This window comes from Chanodichthys erythropterus, chromosome 13 (genome assembly GCF_024489055.1).
Source record: "Chanodichthys erythropterus isolate Z2021 chromosome 13, ASM2448905v1, whole genome shotgun sequence".
Lineage (NCBI taxonomy): Eukaryota > Metazoa > Chordata > Actinopteri > Cypriniformes > Xenocyprididae > Chanodichthys > Chanodichthys erythropterus.
Window position 1 is genome coordinate 25561904 of NC_090233.1, and position 16089 is coordinate 25577992.

At 36.7% G+C, this 16089-nt stretch overlaps 2 protein-coding genes across 7 annotated transcripts in view; both read left to right on the top strand.

Annotated features, from left to right (window-relative positions):
• LOC137033683 (protein unc-13 homolog B) overlaps positions 1-4852 on the top strand; it is a 68424-nt gene extending 63572 nt beyond the window's left edge. For all 5 annotated transcript variants that reach the window (XM_067405854.1, XM_067405850.1, XM_067405851.1 and 2 more), the window contains 7 exons: positions 998-1042; positions 1126-1197; positions 1522-1669; positions 1805-1861; positions 2449-2541; positions 2672-2831; positions 3146-4852. In XM_067405854.1, the coding sequence (XP_067261955.1) occupies positions 998-1042; positions 1126-1197; positions 1522-1669; positions 1805-1861; positions 2449-2541; positions 2672-2831; positions 3146-3431 (861 nt within the window). In that variant the 3' untranslated portion in view covers positions 3432-4852. The remainder of the gene's footprint in view (positions 1-997; positions 1043-1125; positions 1198-1521; positions 1670-1804; positions 1862-2448; positions 2542-2671; positions 2832-3145) is intronic.
• Positions 4853-7001: 2149 nt separating this feature from the next.
• The window catches only part of atp8b5a (ATPase phospholipid transporting 8B5a), a 32231-nt gene continuing 23143 nt past the window's right edge, over positions 7002-16089 (top strand). Inside the window, exon 1 of one of the 2 annotated variants that reach the window (XM_067406223.1) lies at positions 7002-7460. The gene's annotated coding sequence lies outside the window, so the exon portion shown is untranslated. Of the gene's footprint in view, positions 7461-7493; positions 7833-16089 lie in introns of those variants that run through there. The other variant, XM_067406224.1, reaches the window with a different exon arrangement.

Here is a 16089-nt window from a genome sequence, read left to right on the forward strand (position 1 = left end):
TCTGCTTTTTCCCGACATGGTTAACATTAGGTGTGTTATCTTAACTAATAACATTTATTAATTAGGTTATAACACCCATATTTAATGTTATAGAAAAAAGTTCAGTGATCCGTCAGATCCTGTAGGTCGGTTAGGACAGTTTACTGCTGAACAGCTCATTTTGTTGGTGTTAAATAACAAAGAAATTGAAAATTAATAGTTAGTTATACATCTTCAATCTCCCCTCGAAGCTCTGACAGTCCTCAGACAAGCTGTCAATCAACTTCGAATCATGACGACACGCCCCGTTTTTATAGCATCAAATTGCTAGCTAAAATCTAAATCATCACAAAAACGAACAATTGAACATATATCAGCATGATAACAACTACCTTAAATGACCAAAACCATCTTTCAGAAAGTTTTATTTGAAACAGAATTTATTTTTAAGTTTTCACTTAAGTATCATTCGACTGCATTGAGAGGGCGGGGTTTATGACCTGTACTGCATCCAGCCTCCAGGGGGCGATCAAAGAGCCCGCGGCTTTGATGACATGAGACACACCTGGACGTAGCATAAACATTTTGAACTGCGAGAGGCGTTACACTTTCTTCGTAACTTGAATACAGAAGGCGGTCTGGTGTAAGCTATATATTTTACTTTATAACTTGTTAAATATAGATATTTTTCTTACACAAACACATCGCTTTGCTTCAGAAGGCCTTTATTTACCCCCCGGAGCCGTGTGGAGTACGTTTACAATGGATGGATGCATTTTCTTCTTTCAAACTCTTTGCCCCCGTTCATTGCTATTATAAAGCTTGGCCGCGTCAGGATATTTATTAGTATAACTCGGATTGTGTTCATCAGAAAGAAGAAAGTAGGATGGCTTGAAGGTGACTAAATCTTGGGGTAATTTTCATTTTAAAGTGAACTAATCCTTTTATACACACAATATATTTTAGCCAATGCTGGCAGGCAGATATTTGAGATATTCTGTTTTCTTTTTTACTACAGGGAGCTCAACTTCTTACTGCTGCTAAGGAACTGTCTAAACTAAAGGTATTAACCATAAATACATGGGTAAAACATATAACCTATAGCCTATGGAAATGGGTGTGGCTAATGCTTCTCTGTCATTATAGGGAGGGGTGGAGCCAAAGAGCTTGTCGCCAAGGCAATGCCTGATCATGGAGGTAGCACTGGACTCAATCAAGGTGTGTTGGTGGATATGGCATGCCCGCTGAGTTTCAACACGTTAAAGTGTTGGCTGTCTGCTTAAAAACAGAACTGTCACAGCAAGTCAACATGTTGCACACAGAGGGTTTGGATTCTTCCAATTGGTGCGTCATGAAAAAGTGTGTGGGTAGGAAAGAGAAACTGAGAAACACAGTCTGAGAAAGCTGCTCACCACAGGCATGACATTTCACACGTAGTAACTTGGTCGGACAAAACAAGTTGCTGTCTGTAGCACCTTTTTAATAGGAAATTCATGATTTACTCTCTCTCTCTCTCTCTTTCTCAAACTTGCTGCTGGGTAGCTGTTTTTCCATGCTGGTGGGAACGGTTTAAAAAAAGTATATCTGGAGAAGAGTCCTGAGCTGTCATCGCTGCGTTACGCTCTCTCCCTATATACACAGACCACAGATGCTCTTATCAAGACATTTGTGACAACACAACATGCTCAGGGTGAGATATATACACATGCACACATGTTCAGTGGCTGACTTTTATCAACCGTTGCACATGGCTACACAATCTGTATAAATTATTTGACATTTGCAGGACTCTTATATTTTTTAAATGAAACATTTCTTCTTGCAGTTCAAAATGGAATGGGCATCAGGATTACCCCCAAAGAGAATGTTCGACCTGACCGAGGTGGGCTGAAAATTTATTTATCCTTGAGTCTTTGAAGGGCTAGGAGCAGTATCTCTCTCTCTCTCTCTCTCTCTCTCTCTCTCTCTCTCTCTCGTGAATTAAGAAATATATTTAATGTGTTTTATAAATGTTACTTTCTCCTTTCAAAGCCAAATCTTCAGCAGCCATTACTCCAGTATTCAATGTCAATGATCAGAAATCATTGTAATATGTGATAATGATTTGCTGCTCAAGAAATCTGTTGAAAAATACTTGATATTTTTATCCTTTTATGAGAAAATGTATTTCTGTTCAAAGAAATCCCCTGCTTATTACATGTTTGTTTAATAAATATTTTGGCTAATTTGATATAGCTTCACTATTTAGCTATCACTTGAGTAAAATACTTTCAGCTTGGTTTTGGTATATTATTTTAATGGCACATTAATTAATTTATGAAATTTATGAAATACATTCCATATAATTCCACACATTTTTAATCACAATCATAAAAAGTGAAAATATGTTTTTATGCATATATCTGAATATAAGGATAAGCACCATGTTGAATGTACAGTATTTGTGAAATTAACTGTTTTGATTGACAGGCTCTGGGGTTGAGCGGCCAATAGGGGAGGCCGTAATTCAGTTGGATTTGTCGCCCCCAGCTGGAAACACTGAGCAGAAACTTGGCGTCAGAGGTGAGAGCACTACAGCAAAGAAGAGCTAAATTTAGGAGTCTTATCTGTGCATTTAAGTGTCTGGGGAGATAAGGATGATTTATTCACCCCTGGCATCTTTTTACAAACTCTTTCTCTCTTTCTCTTTCAGTGATTGCAGTAAATGACATGAAATGGCAGACCTCAGGGATGTTTCGTCCATTTGTGGAGGTTAACCTGGTCGGCCCACAGCTCACAGAAAAGAAACGAAAATTCACAACCAAATCGAAAAACAACAGCTGGACTGCGAAGTACAACGAGGCATTTCAATTGTGAGTGAAAACAACTCTCATCTGTAAATGTTACTCTGTTTAAATGTGTGGGTTTGTAGGGTTTGCTCGACTACTGATTTCTTCTAGTCAGTTACTTGACAAAAAGATACAAGAGTTACTTGTTTTGAAAAAAAAAAGGGAAAAAAAGAGGTTTGTATCATCAAGTGTTTATTAATTGACAGCCCAATGTTTGCTACAATTATGTCTCTCTAGTACTTAGTGGCAGTTAAACCTTTATTAAAAAAAAATATTCATATTACTGAGAATGGTCCACTCATGTGTGTATTTTTCCCCTTCTTTTATCTCAATCTCAGTGTGTTTGGTAAAGGCATGAGTCTGGACTGCTATGAGATTCAAATAACGGTGAAGGATTACTGTTTTGGTCGTGCGGACCGGGTGGTCGGGATCGCAGTACTGCAGCTGCGTGACATAGCAGACCGGAAAAGCTGCGTGTGCTGGTGCCCTTTGGGCCCGCGTATCAACATAGATGAAACCGGGACCACGGCGATACGAATCCTCTCTCAACGTTCCACTGATGAGGTTGCCAAAGAGTTCGTCAAACTAAAATCTGAGACCAGACCTGTTGAAGAGGGGAGGTGAAGATGAAGCAGAAGGTTTACCTCTTAAAACGATGAAAGTGGACTGATTAAAACAGAGACTTTGATCATTTGAGGCAAATGAAAGACTTCCTGACTGTATCTGACAGACAAACTAACCTTCACAAACCGATCACACAAGGATCCACACTCTTTATACAATCCTATATGTTTATTCAAATCCTTGAGAGTCACTTAATCCTTTGAATGGCTTTGCATCACTCTTCATGATGGGCAACAGCTCACAAGATGAGTGCTCGCATTGAGAACAGCGTTCCCACAGTCATGGAAAATCTGGTAATATCAGGGAATTTTCAAAGTGTGATGTCAAAAATGGTAGTCATCACTAAAATATTTTGTCTGCTAGAAATATCTACAAGTTTAATCAAATGACTGAAAAAATCATCGATCATGAATCATGAAATGGAAATTTCATCACTTCCAATGAAATGTTTTGTGGCTTGAGGGTAGGACAACCTGTCACTCACATGAGATTGCAGCAATAGCAAATGACAACGATCAAATCAATTCCCTGTGGACACTTGCATATACATTAAAATAGGGAATAAAAGACTACTGCAACTTCTGTTTCATGCCGACTTTAATGAATGCTTCAATTATTTCAAGCACATTGTAATGAAAAATATCAGTGACGTTACAAAAATTGTTCATGTGCAAGAAGATCAAGTATAAGAAAATGCAAGAGTTTTGCCAAACTATGAGTCTATGGACTCATTCCATACAGTTCTTTGTGGCCTTCTGAATGGGAGGAGTCTTATAATGGGGAGAGTGGTCTAAACAAGATCTATTTACATTGGATGTCTATCCTTTGACAGGCACACATATGCACATTTAGGTAGATTAACATTTTTCTTCATTGGTCTGTTCACTAATGTGATACTGAAATATTATCTGTAATACCTTCAATACATTCACCATCTTTGTTTAACTTGAAAGATGGTTCAGTTGTGGTCCGACCTCTCCAAATATTCCAAAGATCGTGATTATTTCCCTTAGTTTTTTCACAAATGTCTCAAAACAGATAAATACGCTAGAAAAAAGACAAATATAGGCCAACCAGTAGTGCCAGCCAACGAGAAGGGATGTACTGTATGAAACTTTGTTTACCTTGTGCCAAGTTGTTTGTATGCTCTCTTTTTTGAGGTGTAATTGAGTTATGTTTTGTTTTGTTTATAATATTTGCACTACCAAGCATCTGTAAAATAGATTACCAAATGTGCATGTATTTATTGTAAATTCTAGCTTTTGGTCATATGTTTTATGTTTTGTCAATATGTGGAAAGCTATTTATGTATTCTAAATGATGGAGGAGATCAGAGATTGAATCGATATTCTAAATTTGTTTATAAATTATTTATGAATTAATGTATTTGTGTGTTTCTCTAAGAATGAATCTTCTGGTCTATTACATCTTTTATTCTGCAAACGTCAATGTGCTGCTAATAAGCATTGATGTTTGTGTTTGGATGCATAGATCCTGTATTAGGAAGGCCTATGCTCACACTTTCTGCCTCTCAGTATGACTGGTTCTTCCTCTTAAAAATTTCCTCTCTTCTGTTGTCTTTCATGTCAGTTACAGTGTTTCTTCTCTCTTTAGAAGTTCCTGTAAAGGAATACGATTCAGGTATGGGAAGTCTAGCCTTGCCCAGCTTGTTGTTCAGAACAACCAGGCCATTTAATTCCCTTGACCCCTGCTTTTAATGAGGTGACCTGTTTTAAAAATCAATGCAATTGAGGTAAGACTGGTTTCTGTATAATGTGGATCATTTATTTGCTTTTAATGGAATTTCAATGTGGGATATATTTAATATGGCGTGAAATTAAATGAATTTTGAGACATGCACTTTTTCACATTTAAAGTAAAGCAATCTTCGCAGAGTCACGTTCAAGTTCTCTCACTTCCATGTTTTGGGTGAGTTGGACATTGGTCCGCATTTTTTGTTTTTGCTTGTTTAACTTAACGTTGTTTGTTGTTCTCTGTGGTTTTTCAGCAGAAGAATTGTAAATGCCAAGTATAATCAATATGGACAAACATGGATACTTTTATAAATGTTTACTGTAAATATGCAGGAAATTGGATACATGGAAAAGTGTTTAATGACAGTAAGGTGTGTGTGTGTGTGTGTGTGTGTGTGTGTGTGTGTGTGTGTGTGTGTGTGTGTGTGTGTGTGTGTGTGTGTGTGTGTGTGTGTGTGTGTGTGTGTGTGTGTGTGTGTGTGTGTGTGTGTGTGTGTGTGTGTGTGTGTGCGGTGTACGGTGTACTTGTAAACCCTGCGTTATGGCGACAAAATATCCAAAATCCTTGTCCTTGTAGGGACATTTTTTGGTCCCCATGTGGAAAACAGCATATAAGCGATGTTTTTTGAAAATGTAAAAATGCAGAAAGTTTTCTGTGATGGATAGGTTTAGGGTTTAGTTTATACATTATAAAAATAATTATATCTTTGGAAATTCCCCATTGAGCATAAACCCAACGTGTGAGTGTGTGTGCGCGTGCAAATTTTTGTGATTTATGAGGACACAAACTTGTATAATGACTTGTATTACACTGGTATTATGAGGTAAACATGAAATATGAGGACGTTTCATGAGTCCTCATATTTAAAATAGCTTTAAAAACACAAAAAAAAAATGTTTTATTAAAAATGTAAAAATGCATAATGTTTTCTGTGATAGTTAGGTTTAGGAGTAGGGGTTGTGTAGGGGATAGAATAGTTTGTACAGTATAAAAACCATTACTTCTATGGAAGGTCCTCACTTTGAAAGCAAAACAAATTGTGTGTGCGTGTGTGTGCACACACATGCTTATACTCATGAGTGTTTATAATTTGGATTAGTATGATTAACCTGTTTTCTTTTCTTGGATTTATGCCTTTTTAATCTGTCTATAATGAGGTTACCTATAATCATTTCCTATAATAATTTTTCCACAAAATATGTTGCATGCTTTGTTACCTGACAAGTGCTGTATCAGGACTATTATAATGATTATTCTCTTACAAGATGGAAATGCATCCCAGCCTATGATGGCTTCTCTCTGAAAATGTGCTTGGCTTGGCTTTAAGTTCCAAGAAGTGAGCTGATTATGATAGAACTTCCATAATTAAAAAACCTGAATATATAAATATGATATATTATGTATTTTTATTTGATTCAATTTTTAATTATTATTATTCATAAGAAGAAAATTATTATTTTTTTTACATATTTATTTTAAAAATGCAAAAAGTTACATTTTAGGATTTAAGTAATTGTCTATAGCAATTATAATTAGCTTTATATAAAAACAACAGAAGTCCGTATTTAGATAGTTAAATAAATGTGTATATTAAGTGTATTTTCTATGTGTGTGGCCTTGTGGTCATATTGAACATGCTCAGTACTGCTGTTCTTTGTCAGTGGTTAGAGGAATGGGGGAAAAAAATGGGTTGCTTCCTTTTTTGGTGTACAGGAAATCAATACGTTTCTAGTAAGTAAGTGGGTGTGTATGAGAGAGAAAGAGACCAAGAGATGTACAGAGATCTAAATACAAGTTTGACAGTTTATTACTCAGGCAGACAGAGTAAATGTTACCTCACATAAACTGTCTCAAGTGTAGAGAAGTAAAGAGTAACACTAAAGAGAGCATTGCAAGTTGTCGCCCCTCTTCCTTGTTTATCTTGCGTGTGTGTGGTGGGGTCTGTGTGTGTGTGTGTGTGTGTGTGTGTGTGTGTGTGTGTGTGTGTGTGTGTGTGTGTGTGTGTGTGTGTGTGTGTGTGTTTGTGTGTGTGTGTGTGTTTGTGTGTGCGAATGAGTTTAGGCTGGATGCCTGCACTCCCTGTTTCCCATCAACGCAAAGTGAGAGCAGATGGAAGGCTGAAAAGTGAGAGAAAGGAGGAGGAGAAAGAGAAAATAAGAGGGCAACACAAAGAGGAGGAGACTCTTTAGCTGACTTTGGTGATCTCTGGCTGGAGAAAGGAGTGCCTTGTTAGACCAACTACACACACTACGATGTCACCGTAGGACGCTTACGGTAAGAATCCCGAGGGTAAAGGTTAGGGGTGCAGCAAGAGGTCAAGGTTAGCAGAGGGAGACTCGACAGAGTCCTCGAAACACAGGAAGTAAGATAGTGGCTGTGAAAGAGTTTTTCATTCTACTTGTCTCAGCAGATTCAAAAGAGGGGTGGAAAGACTGGGAGGTTTACATTGGTACACAGCCTGAGTGTGACATTTTGGTCACGGTTGCCTTGCGTACAAGTACAGAAGGTGTCAAAAATTAGACCAAAAAAGCTGAGATGTTTGGAAATTTGCATTCTGTTGGACTGGATAACTTTTCTACCCATCCAGCTGTCAAAGAAACTTACGGCATACAGAGTTAAACTCTCTCGAAGTTACTTTAACACCAGGTGAGAATTGATTTAAACTGCTGTTCTTCTGTTGTTGGTTTTTTTTTTTAAATGAAATGACATCTTCATAATGAATACTTTCATTTTGATAATTTGATTGCTTTTTTATTTATGTATTTTTGAGAAAAAATGGCAGCAATATTGATAACACAAGATTAAATCTTTGAAATGGTCTGTAACTCATCGAAGGCATCCTCATTTTGGCAGGTATCCCCGCTTCTGTCTGTTTAGTATGGGGACTCTGGGGATTAACTTGAGGTTTACTCAGTTTATACTGTACAAAATATAACTGTTTGCAGTTTGCAACCTTATATATATAATAATATATATCAGACCATTAGTCTATTAATGTAGCAAAGCATACATAGTATGTTGCTGTATATACAGTCCCCTCCAAAAATGATTAGATGGACTTGGTGTTGCACAAGAAGTTGCTCATAAGGCATTTAAAGTAGCAGTATGTTTTATTCTTTACGTTAAGTATTAAACTTTGGCATGTAACTCATGCCTCATTTGTGCTACAGATATGAATGATATCTCGAATCCTATGGCTTGTTTTGGGATGGACTTTTTGGGTGTCAATAAAAAAAATCCCATAGTTTATTGTGTTTTGGCCCTTCCAAACACCAGTGCATAGAGCACAACTGTATAGTCTGTAAAACCGGCCGTAAAACCCTTTTTATCCTTTTTTTGGAGAGTGTAGGATAACTTTTGCATTATTTTGCTGAATATTTAGTACTGTTGATTACAGACTTCTAAAAAACGAGCAAGAAAACTCACATGATTTGTGTTGTACTGAAAAATATTCTCAAATCTTGTTTAGGTACAGTCTGAAGTCTGAAGTCTCTTCAGGTTTAGGAGTTTGTGATGGCCTTCTAGTGCTGTGTAGTGTTTATGATGGCTTTGTGTATATTTGTGACTGTCGCATGACCCCGAGTTCCTCTGATGGCCCATATAATTTATTGTCAAATAAGCAGATAAATAATGCAGTGTCAACACACAGCAGGCTCTGTCTGATCGGATATGATTGTCTCTGTGACAGACTGTTATTGTTAATGGATAAATAATTAAAAGGTCATTAGAAATGACATGTCTTTATCTGGTAAAATGAGAGGCCTCTCCTTCATCGGCTATACCTGAGTGCTATTGTAAGGATTGGTTGAATTATTCATCTGCTCTTGTCTTATAGGTTTTCCATTTAGTTGTGATTTATTGCTTTATTGTCTCTACTAGACATTGTTTTATTAGTACTTTTAAAAGATGAAATTATATGTAAATTGATGCTTAATTAACCCTCTGGAGTCTGAGGCTGATTTGGGGCCTGGAGAAGTTTTGACATGCCCTGACATTTGTGCTTTTTTCAGTTGTTCATAAACATATTAATGGAAAAAAGTGTCATTACACTGTATTCAGCACAAACTAGGCTACACTAATATGTGAGGAACATGTATGTACATATTTGTGTTTTTGAAGGAATAACATTTATGCGTGGTTATTGAAAAAACAAAAAACTTAAGTCACTGAAATAAGGCCAAAAAAAGTAATATAGTAAATCTGAGTTCACAAGATTTTAGAGTATTGGAGGTTGTAAACTAGAGTTTTTGCTTCAAAATTATGTAAAAATTATGCTGCTTACTCCTTCATATAAATCAATATATTGATTTAGTTTTTGTAAGACACTTTTTGCCAAGAAACACAGTATGCGAGGAGGCGTGAATCACCACTGAAAATGGGCCATTCTCACCTGAGAAGACAAAAGAATTGGATAGTAATGAGCTGAAATGACTTGCATATTAATGAGGCATTTCAGTCAGGTAGGCTGTGAAAAAAAACCTTCTGTGAATGTCTCAAGCTCATTATGATATATGAAACATACAGAAAAATATTATTACAATATAAAGTAATGGTTTTATATTATACTTTAAAATATAATGTATTTCTGTGATGCAAAGAGTCTGAATATAGGCTTTTAGTTTAAAAGCATGCACATTTGGAGAAATATTAGATTCTCATATGCTTATGTCAATTTTCTATAAAGAGGAGTTATTTTAATTTAATATTCATTGTCATTACTATGAGCGCTGGTGTTTTCAATTCATCCTTGAAGTCGGAGGGCGCTCTCTGTGCATTTTTAGTCCACAAATTCATCTAAAAGAAGAGGCTATTCCATGAATGGAGTTTCCAATTCATACTGCAGCAGGAGGGCGCTAAAGAAACAAAAACTCATCTAAAATTCATCTATAGAAGAAAAAAAAAAACAGGAACTAACTGCATGTCTTCTAGAGATTGCTAACCATTGCTTTAACATCCAAATAAACACTTTTCAAGACAATAAATACACGGTTAAGGCGATGAATGCATGTATTGCCTCTGAATTTGCGTCTGAACAGCGCTGGCTCCGTGGGCGTGGCCGCATTAGCGGATAATGAGCTAAATCACGGATTTCTGTCATGGCTCTCTTTTCATACAGATTACATAAACACAGAAGTTTTGTTTTCGATTTGACTTACATGATTTAAAACCTGACATCTTAACGTTTTTTTAGACATAAGTGTAATTTTTTTGTCATTAGTATTCACTAAGTTAGTTAATTTTCTGAGAACTATCAGATTGGAGTTCTTTCAGAGGGAGACGAGAGATCACGCATCATGTTAGTTTTCTTTATTTTACAAAAAGCACAACATTCTGTTTTTACTCTGAGTGTACACAAATGAAAGAAGATATTCCACAGATTAAAATGGTGTATAACTCTTAATTGTATGTGCAACATTGACACGGACTATTTTGAGTGTCTTTCACACTGATAAGAAAAAAACCACGTTGGTATCGCCGGCGATACCATCAGACCTCAGATTGTTAAGATTAGTGTCAAAAATGTCTTTTATTAGCATCGGTTTTAGTATGGATAAATTTACAATTGCACAGAAAATGAAGTTTAGTTCCATGTTTTAAACCCAGGAGGGCATGTCAGTAAAAACAGATAAAACAGGAAGTAACTGAGTTCCTCAAATTCTATTGTATTTATAACAGTGAAGTTGCTAGCAAAGAAAACGTAAAGTGAACAATAAAGAACTACTTACAATAACAACAGAAGAAGTCTTGTTGCATGCCACAACTTTTATGATATTGTCTTATTATTATTATTATTATTAGTTATGCTTGGTTAACATCACTATCACTACTAGAATTGCTCATATAGCATTAAAGGTCCCGTTCTTCGTGATCCCATGTTTCAAACTTTAGTTAGTGTGTAATGTTGTTGTTTGAGCTTTAAAGTTTTACAGATTTTATTTATACTCTAAGTTCAATGCCAAGCGAGATATTTTATTTAACAGAAGTCGCCTACATCGAACGGCCAGTTTGGACTACATCCCTCTACTTCCTTCTTTAATGACGTCACTAAAACAGTTTTTTGACTAACCTCCGAATTGCGATATATAAACTCACAATTGCGAGTTATGAAGCCAGAATTGCATGATATAAACTCGCAATTGTGTCTTATAAAGTCAGAATTGCGAGATATAAACTCACAATTTGGATTTTTTTTCTCATAATTAGGAGTTTATATTTAGCAATTCTGACTTTATAACTCTATATCTTGCAATTCTGAGGAAAAAAGTCAGTATTGTGAGTTTATATCTCGCAATTCTGACTTTATAACTTGCAACTGCATGTTATAAAGTCAAAATTGCAAATTGAAACAAACTTCCATACAAATTAGACATAGGAACAGCTGACTGACAGCTGACAAATTCAATTCCCACAGTTAACATGACGTCTATAGCCTCAGACATTTATCTCAAGTGAGATGCTTTAACCTTGAACATTGCTCTTTAGCTCTCGGCTGCCCATCATATGGCTCTTCCCATGATGCCCACCACTGACTGACTCACTCAGCGTGTTTCCTGCACACCCTGAGTGAAGCTGGGGAAATGATGAAATCCCACTGCAACAGTGGCACACTTCACATTTTGTTGCCTGCAGCTCACTACACAGACATTTAGTAGTAGAGGGTCTGCTTCAGGACGGGTTTCATAGAGATGATGCTGTTGGCCTTTAATGTATAACTAGAGGTTCTTGAGATGTTCCTTTACTGTGAATTAGTGCTGGATGAGTGCAATTTATTGAGTTGTTTTGCTTGGAAAGCAATGGTTACAGACAACATTCCTTTACTAGTCATTTAATATGTAAACTGCAGGGAGAGTCATCTCTCAGTGTGTCTTTCTCATTTTTACCTCTATTGACCTCATTCATAGTTACGGAGACGTGGTCCTATCAGACTTCCTGCAGCTCTTTGGATGAGTTTTGTATGGTTTGGTAAACACTTTGGTAAACACATTCAATTGAACTATGCTTTGAAAAAAACTACAGTAAGCTTTAAAAAAATGTACTTGTTTGCATAACTGAAAAGAAAAACCTTTTCAAATGTTGTTGACCAATTTTGGAAAAACATCTGGTAAACCTAAATATTTGTAATTAAGTTACTTTTTTATTTAGATTAAACTTTCAGCAGGCATCAGCGGTGTTGGTGTGTAACTAACTAGCTATTATTCACTGACAGTAGGTCAGCCGTTTTCAAAATGCTTTTTTTCCAGTAACAAACTTCATTCTACATTCTACATATTACAATTACATTGCCTTTACAGACGTTTGTTTACAGTGAAATATTTACCTTGTATTTATTGCTAAATTATCAATTATATTGCTTTGTTTTCTATTTTTTATTTATTTATTTTTTTTATAGCTGTAGTTAGTATGAATTAGGGATGCACTGATATGAAAATTTTGGCCGATACAAATAACCGATAATTCTTTATATTTGAAAGCCGATAACTAATATATTGGCCAATAAATCTAAATCCAATTTTTTTATTTTTGAGAGCCTGATTACAAAAACAAAAGTCTTACCTTTTAAAAAGCGATGTCCCAAGCACACAATTATAATGATGTTATATTAAATCATTATAGTTTTATGTAGCCTACAGGTATATAACAGATTTGCGCTGCACGTTGCACTTAACTGTTCCTTTTTGAAGTCATCAAAGTGTCATCTGAAGTGTCTCAGCTAAAGGAAATAATCCATTATTTATCGGCTTTTATATATTGGCCAAATTTTCTTTTCCGGGGCGATAACGATAACATTAAAAATGAACATATATTGGCCGATACCGATATGGTGGCCGAAATACACCGATCAGGCATAACATTATGAGCACTGACAGGTGAAGAGAATAACACTGATGATCTCTTCATCACAGCACCTGTTAGTGGGTGGGATATATTAGGCAGCAAGTGAACATTTTGTCCTCCAAAGTTGATGTGTTAGAAGTAGAAAAAATGGGCAAGCGTAAGGATTTGAGCGAGTTTGACAAGGGCCAAATTGTGATGGCTTGACAACTGGGTCAGAGCATCTCCAAAACTGCAGCACTTGTGGGGTGTTCCTGGTCTGCAGTGGTCAGTATCTATCAAAAATGGTCCAAGGAAGGAACAGTGGTGAACCGGTGACAGGGTCATGGGCGGCCAAGACTCATTGATGCACGTGGGGAGCAAAGGCTGGCTCATGTCGTCCGATCCAACAGATGAGCTACTGCAGCTCAAATTGCTCAAGAAGTTACTGCTGGTTCTGATAGAAAGGTGTCAGAATACACAGTGCATCGCAGTTTGTTGTGTATGGGGCACCAGTCAGGGTGCCCATGCTGACCCCTGTCCACCGTCGAAAGTGCCAACAGTGGGCACGTGAGCATCAGAACTGGACCACGGAGCAATGAAAGAAGATGGCCTGGTCTGATGAATCACGTTTTCTTTTACATCACGTGGATGGCCGGGTGCATGTGCATCGCTTACCTGGGGAACACATGACTCCAGGATGCACTATGGGAAGAAGGCAAGCCGGTGGAGGGAGTGTGATGATTTGGGCAATGTTCTGCTGGGAAACCTTGGATCCTGCTATCCATGAGGATGTTACATGTACCACCTACCTTAGCATTGTTGCAGACCATATGCACCCTTTCATGGAAATGGTATTTCCTGGTGGCTGTGGCCTCTTTCAACAGGATAATGCACCCTGCTGCAAAGCAAAAAATGGTTCAGGAATGGTTTGAGGAGCACAACAATGAATTTGAGGTGTTGACTTGGCCTCCAAATTCCCCAGATCTCAATCAAATCGAGCATCTGTGGGATGTGCTGAACAAACAAATCCGATCCATAGAGGCCCCACCTCGCAACTTACAGGACTTAAAGGATCTGCTGCTAACATCTTGGTGTCAGATACCACAGCACACCTTCAGGGGACTAGTGGAGAACATACCTTGACGGGGCAGGGCTCTTTTGGCTGCAAACACAATATTAGGAAGGTGGTCATAATGTTATGCCTGATCGGTGTATTGTCCATCCCTAGTATAAATGTATCTGTTCAAGTTTGCTACTTTCACTCTATGAGATCGATTCATTCATTAAAAAGCAGCTGAGATTAAATTATGATATCATGGTTAAATGAAAGAGATTGCCTTTAAATAGCTTTAATGTTGTCATATACTTTTAATTTTTTTTTTTTTTTGGTAGTTTACTTTGTAGTGTACTACTATTTTAAAGATACTGTAGTTGCTATACTGTAGATGAATTACTTGTCAAACTCCAGTTTCAAAGAATATTCCCCAGCACTAATCTGCTGTCATCTCCAGACTGAAATTTCTCACTACTAGGCAATTACTGCTTTTCTGAGGAATCCTGCTGCAAGTCACTGCACGCTTCGTACCGTCTTGAAATGCATGCAGTAACCTACAAAAGCCAAGGTTTGCAATCAACACTCCAAACTGAACCATTGGAGACTTTAATAATCACTATTTCTGTTGTGTTACAATGTTTTGTTGCACATGCTTTTGCTAATCTTTTAGCTTTCCCACAGTGTGTGCAGACTACATTGTATTCACATGTTTGTCATTAGCACTTCCTTCTATTGTATGGTCTGTCAAGTTAATCAAAAGGTTGAAAATCACAATGTGTTTTTGCCCATTCCCTCATAGATTACCAAACTGAGTTGGAGTCACACAGTTTCTGTTTGTGCATTCAGGGTCCAAACAGTTACCCTGTTTTGATTTATAGTAAATAAAAAGTGTCTTTTACAACATTTCTTTTCATCTTCAGTGGGATTCTACAGAACCCCTTGATCAATGCACTGCACTGCCCTACTTTTAAAACCACTTAAGTGGTTTCAGTATCTGTATTTTTCACACCCTTCTGATTTGCCCAATTATTTGTTTGTTTGGTTTAAAACCAACATCTTTTTTTTTTTTTTGACACCACAAACCCTTTTTTTTCTTTTATAAAACACATTTTCTTTTTCATTTCTTCTTTTTAAAATTATTTTTAATTCTTTTTTTTAAATCATGTTTTAAATATAATTTTGTGATTCTGCTATGTTTATTTCTATGTTCCAACTTCTCTGTGTAATGACACATTTACAGTCATAGATTTTAAAAATAGCAATCAGGCACTGTAGATTATCTGAAGTGGTGTGGAGTAATAGTGACCAGAGCATGTCAGCCCATATGAGGTACACACCAAGCTTATCAAAAGACAGGATCTTCCTTTTTTTGTCCCTGTATATTTCTCATATCTCTCAGATATTACTCACATATGAACACCCATTTGTTTTATAATCACACAGGAACATAGGAAAGGGAAAGGTGGAAAACAAGAGGGCACACAATAGCCCCTTTTTAAAAACTTACACACATATATGACAAGCTGCTTGACTTCTAGGCTCCATATTGTTTTTTTTAAATCACCAGTCATTGTTTTTCCCTCCAAAGAGAGGAAGGTCAGAGAAGGAGTATTGCATGAGGATTTCCTAATGTTGCCTTTGAAAATGGGGCAGTTGATGTTTGACATTTAAAGAGTTAGTTCGTTCAAAAATGAAAATTCTGTCATTAATTACTCACCCTCCTGTCATTCTACCACCGTAAGACATTTGTTCATCTTCAGAACACAAATTAAGATATTTTTGATGAAAACTGAGAGTTGTCTGACCCCTCCATAGACAGAAATTTAACCACCACTTTCAAGGTCCAGAAAGGTACTAAAGACATTGTTAAAAAAGTTGACGTGACTGCAGTGGTTCAACCTTAATTTTATGAAGCAACAAAAATACTTTTTGTGTGCAAAAACAAAACAAGAGAATAGTATATTTAATCGATATCTTATCTTCGGTGTCATTCTCCTACGTTGAATACGTTCAGCACTTCCAGGTTCTCTATCA